At 37.3% G+C, this 5,699-nt stretch overlaps 1 protein-coding gene across 1 annotated transcript; it reads left to right on the top strand.

Annotated features, from left to right (window-relative positions):
- Nucleotides 1–2,991: 2,991 nt before the first annotated feature.
- LOC308343978 (olfactory receptor 2J3-like) lies at nucleotides 2,992–3,934 on the top strand (the record flags this gene model as incomplete). Its single annotated transcript, XM_080805257.1, is given in 2 exon segments — nucleotides 2,992–3,008; nucleotides 3,010–3,934. Coding segments are annotated over 2 exon segments (942 nt in total).
- Between the last annotated feature and the right edge of the window lie 1,765 nt (nucleotides 3,935–5,699).

The following is a 5,699-nucleotide window of genomic DNA, read 5'->3' as shown; positions in this document are numbered from 1 at the left end:
ACTGTGAAAGGATGTGAGATGTCCTTCAACAGATGAATGGATAAAGAAGATGTGGTTCATATATACAATGGAATACCACTCAGCCGTCAGAAAGGATGAATACCTACCATTTGCATTGACATGGATGGCACTGGAGGGCATTATGCTGAGTGAAATAAGTCAATCAGAGAAAGACAATTATCATATGGTTTCATTCATATGTGGAAATAAGGAATAACACATAGAACCATAGCAGAAGGGAGGGAAAACTAAATGGGAAGAAATCAGGGAGGGAGACAAACCATGAGAGACTGTGGACCCCGGGAAACAAACTGAGGGCTACAGAAGGGCGGGGGTTGGTGGCATGGGGTAGCCTGGTGATAGGTATTAAGGAGGGCATGTGTTGTGATGAGAACTGGTATTATACACAGTTAATGAGTCACTAAACACTACATCAAAAACTAGTGATGTACTATATGTTGTTTAACTGGACATAATTAAACAATGAGTTTTATCTTGTGAACATTATACTGTTCTTACCTGGACAGTTCCTTGAAGGGCATTAATTGCAATATTGAGATTTGTGTTCCCCATGGTCCCAGTCAAGGAATGAAAGTCACATTATTCTTTTTGTTTCCACAAAGGTTCTGTTTGCTCTGGGATAATAATTCCATCCCCTGATACCTTAAATGCCCTAAAGAATTCCTGCATTCTGTTCAAAGCACATTTTTCAGACAAGACCAGGCTTTCTCTTCCGTGATATTGACAATCACAGTTTGTTTTAGACTCTGCTTCCCATGGAGAGATTTTGAACATTAGCACAGATGATACAGGAAGACAGTTAGGTTGATATTTTCAGATTGCATGGCAGCCTGAATGCTTGTGTTGCTAAGTACACAGTAAGGCATAGGCCAGGAAGAGAACAGCAGGCAGAGTGGATAAATACAGGAAAGTCAATATGGAAAGGTTGAGAGAGTGCTGCTTACGAGTCAAGTTTAGTTCAAAGGAACAGATATGACAGGAATTCAGAGAATGTCTGTTAGTGATGCTGGGGTGAGAAGACACTGCTAAGCCATCCATTTTCCCTATAATCTTTGTCTTGAAGGAAGAGAGAGAGAATTTTATTCCACAGTTCAAAAGGTACCATTGATAGGGTCTTCGTTCCCACTTCTCCACTAAGAGGAAATCAAGCCATGAATCTCCGAGCTTCTTTCATTATGAATTCTGTATTTTTTGCCCCTTATCTCCTATCCCTTTTTACTTCTAGGAGAATGCTGAACAACAGCTGGTATAGCAGCTAAAGAAACAGCACATAACTGCCACTTTCTTTTAATTAATGTAGTAAGGAATTCAGGCAGCTTTGTAAGGGAAGAAAATTTTGCCTGCCTCAGAGAAAACACCCACAGCATCTGAGTTAAAATATTTTGTGTTTTATTACTCCTTATTTTAGGGAAATAAGAAAGAAATCCCTTGGAACCCCCCCAATCCCTCATGAGGTTGACACTTACATTATCAATAATATTAAATAGTGTACAGTTATCTTTGAGAGTTAGACTTAAGGTCTTGGGTCACGCTCAATGTTCCTATTTTTCTAGCTGTAACTCAACCAATTAGACATCCCTTATCTTTTTCAAGGATACAATATTTGAGCTAGTAAAAGTCCCTCAAAAGACTGCAGGTGGGTCTGTTCTGGTTGAATTTGTCTTTGCCATCTTCTATCAGAGAGTGAGGGGCAGATGTGGCTGGGAAAACTGTTTGGGAACATGTAAGTGTGAGCTATTATATCTTTTAACAGCAACTATATATTAAAGTGTTTGTCTTTTCTATGAAAAATTAGTAACACACAAGAGAAAAAAGCCAACTGAAAACCAAATTATTAATGTACATTTGAGTTGCTTAACTTCATTTTTTTTACAAAAGAGCAAACACAAGATAAATTGTTAATTGGATTTTATGCAATACCCACAATCTTTGTCCATTAAAACTCAATTTTCTATTCAGAGGCACCAATTGAAATCGTAGAAAACCTAAAAATGTGGAATAATTATAAATTATGACTCAGAGCTCAAATGTCTTAGCTGCTGTTCTAAAGCACGTGAAATTTTGTGGAAACCGTCTTTCCACGCTGTTGTCCAGGCCTCACAGCCTGGGATACACACGCTTTCAATCCCAAGCACCACCATTGGTTCCTACCCTCTTTCCTGCACCAAACACCATCCCCTTTCCTCTTGCTCCCTCCGCAGTTTCCTTCAACTCTGTATTTTCATTTTGGTCATGCAAAGTTAGTTCTAGTCTCATTTGTGATTGAAAGCATTCTATTACTGAAACATCCACTCTGTTTCACTTTTCAATCAGGTTAAGATCTTTATTTTAGCTCATAGTGTGAATACTCATTTTTGGATGTGTGTTACACACATGCGCTCTTGCTTATAGTTCCAGTCGCACGCTATTTTCTGTCTAGATATAAGCTATTAGCATAAATAAATAAGAATATTTTGTTCATCTTATAATGCAATTGAAGCTTATTTTTTTTCACCCAACATTGACATTTTAAAACTGTTACTGAGTTGTTTTTCATCTCATGGTAAACCCCCATTTATATGTAAGATTATTTAAACTAAAGATGTCCCTTTCTCTGTCCCACAAAACAGGAAGTAACCCTGAAATACATAAAAGCAGAATAAAGTGAAAGCATTTCTTTTTGTAAAACTAAAAAAGATTATTTTTCATGAAAATTGTCTTTTGGCTGTGTGGGATGTGATCTTTAATTTTTATTTACCCAAATACTAACTTAGGGATGCATGAAAAGAACTCATTCTCTTGAAAAGTTATTGATTTTACCCACGACAAGAAAAATATCTGAATGACACATAAAAATAAAGCTATAAAAATGCTATTCTCATAAGAGCAGTATTTAGAAATGTCATAGGTTTTTGCCAGTCTGCGAGTAGGAGATTGGCAATGAGTGGGCAGCCTTTGAGTTTATGATTCTTCCTTCAGGTACAGAGAAAAATGAATGATGAGGGGAGAAAATGCAAGTTCTGTAGACTACTTTGTTCTACTGGGTTTTTCCAACTGGCCTCATCTGGAGGTAGTTCTCTTTGTGGTTATCTTGATATTCTACTTAACGACGTTGGTGGGCAACCTGTTTATCATTATCTTGTCGTACCTGGATGCTCATCTCCACACGCCCATGTACTTCTTCCTCTCAAACCTCTCTTTTCTGGATCTCTGCTACACCACCAGCTCCATCCCTCAGTTGCTGGTCAACCTCTGGGGCCCAGAAAAGACCATCTCTTACACCGGTTGCATGATTCAACTTTACTTTGTCCTTGCATTGGGAACCACAGAGTGTGTCCTCCTGGTGGTGATGTCCTATGACCGTTATGCAGCTGTCTGTAGACCCTTGCATTACGCTGTCCTCATGAATCCTCGTTTCTGCCACCTGTTGGCTGTGGCTTCCTGGGTCAGTGGCTTTACCACCTCAGCACTTCATTCTTCCTTTACCTTCTGGGTACCCTTATGTGGACATCGCCAAGTGGACCATTTCTTCTGTGAAGTTCCAGCACTGCTGCGATTATCGTGTGTTGATACCCGTGCGAATGAGCTGACCCTCTTGATCATGAGCTCCATTTTTGTTCTCACACCACTCATCCTCATTCTCAGCTCATATAGTGCCATTGCCAGGGCTGTGCTGAGGATGCAGTCAACCACCGGACTTCAGAGAGCTTTTAGGACATGTGGAGCCCATCTTATGGTTGTGTCCCTCTTTTTCATTCCTGTCATCTGCATATATCTGCAGCCACCATCAGGAAAGTCTCAAGATCAAGGCAAGTTCATTGCCCTCTTTTATACTGTAGTCACACCTAGCCTCAACCCTCTAATCTATACTCTGAGAAACAAAGACGTAAGAGGGGCAGTAAGGAGACTCGTGGGGTGGGAGAGGGAGATATGACAGAGAGATCACAATTTCTGTCCTGCGATTTTTGTTCAGAGTCTTGTCCATCTTGGAGGGTGGTTTCCCTGATTCTTTGATACTTATTTTGTTCTATACCCCAGGAAATATATAAGAAAAGTTCAGTCCTAATTTTGGGTTCTTTTTATTGGCTTATTCTGAAAATATTATCTAAAGAAAACTTTTTTTGTTTGTACCACTTTAACCTTAATAATTCCATATTTAGTGTCCATAGAAATTAGAGACTGGGTTTTAAGGATAATATGCTAATTTATGGACTCAGAATTATTATCTACAGAAAGGGGAACAATATAGCAAAGGCACAGATGAATGGAGTCTTTGGTCATTAACAGGCATTTGATTTAGCTAAGTGGTCAAACTGCATGCAGTTCTTTGGTTGAAGCATACTATTTTAAGATACTAAATTTTATGAGTGTTTTACCCTATAGGTATATACAATGGTTACAGTGAAGAGTATAAAGAAAGATCTATTCAAATGGATAAACACCCATCCATGTGTTCATCTACTCATTCATTTACTTCGTTAGCTAAATGTCTTCTAGATTTTACATTTTTGCTAACATAGACAAACACTATTATAAAAGGTAGACACTCTTTTTTATGTAAATATAACTCATTTTCTGGTGGAAGAAATGAAAATGTAAGGTGAAAAATGAAGATCTTTATATGACTTAATTTGTCACTGGGCATGGTGCTAATAAATTAGGGTAGCTTTGATGATGAACACTGGGTGATATACTCAACTAATGAATTACTGAACATTATATCAAAAACAACTGATGTACTATACCTTTGCTAATTGAATTTAAATTTAAAAATTAAGAGGGAGAATGAGGTAGGGGAAATCGGAGGGGGAGATGAACCATGAGAGACTGTGGACTCTGAGAAACAAACAGGGTTTTGGAGGGGGTTTGGTGGTGGGTATTAAGGAGGGCACATATTGCATGGAGCAGTGGGTGTGGTGCATAAACAATGAATCTTGGAACACTGAAAAAAATAAAAATTAAAATATGATTTCTAAAAAAAATTAAGATAACTTTTTTAAAATTGAAATTTAATTTAATTAACATATAGCACATTTTTAGTTTCAGAGTTAACTTAGTGATTCCTCAGTTTCATATAACATCTAGTGCTCATTACCTCAGTGCCCTCCTTCATGCCCATCACCCAGTTATAGGGTAGCTTTTTATTTATTTATTTTTTTTGGCATGTGTTAAACTACTTTTTTTTTTTTTTTTTAAATTTTAGTCCTCAGAAAGGCAGTTCAATTGTTGTGGAGTACTGGGTACAAGACAAATTAGCAGCACTATATCCATTAGGCCACATCATATTTTATTTCCTTTCTTTTTTTTTAATTAAATTCAATTAGCCTTTGTAGAGTACATCATTTGTTTTTGGTATAATGTTAAATGATTCATTAGTTGCAAATAACACCCAGTGTTCATCATATCACTTGCTCTCCTTAATGCCCATCACCCAGCTACCCCATCCCCACATCCACCTCCCTTTCTCTAACTTTCAAAACTAAGGAAACACTATATGTTGGCTAATTGAACATAATTTTTAAAATAGGCTATCTTCCTATTTTTTATTTTTATTATGTTATGTTAGTCATGATACAGCATATCATTAGTTTATGATATAGTGTTCCATGACTCATTGTTTGCCTTTTTAAAATTTAAAATAAAACCAGTAGTCTGGCCATAAATCTTGAAAAGTCAATATCATTTGGTAATTCCTATAG

Source organism: Martes martes (genome assembly GCF_963455335.1).
Source record: "Martes martes genome assembly, chromosome: 6".
Lineage (NCBI taxonomy): Eukaryota > Metazoa > Chordata > Mammalia > Carnivora > Mustelidae > Martes > Martes martes.
Note: the sequence above shows the minus strand (reverse complement) of the source record. Positions and strands in the feature narration are given on the sequence as shown.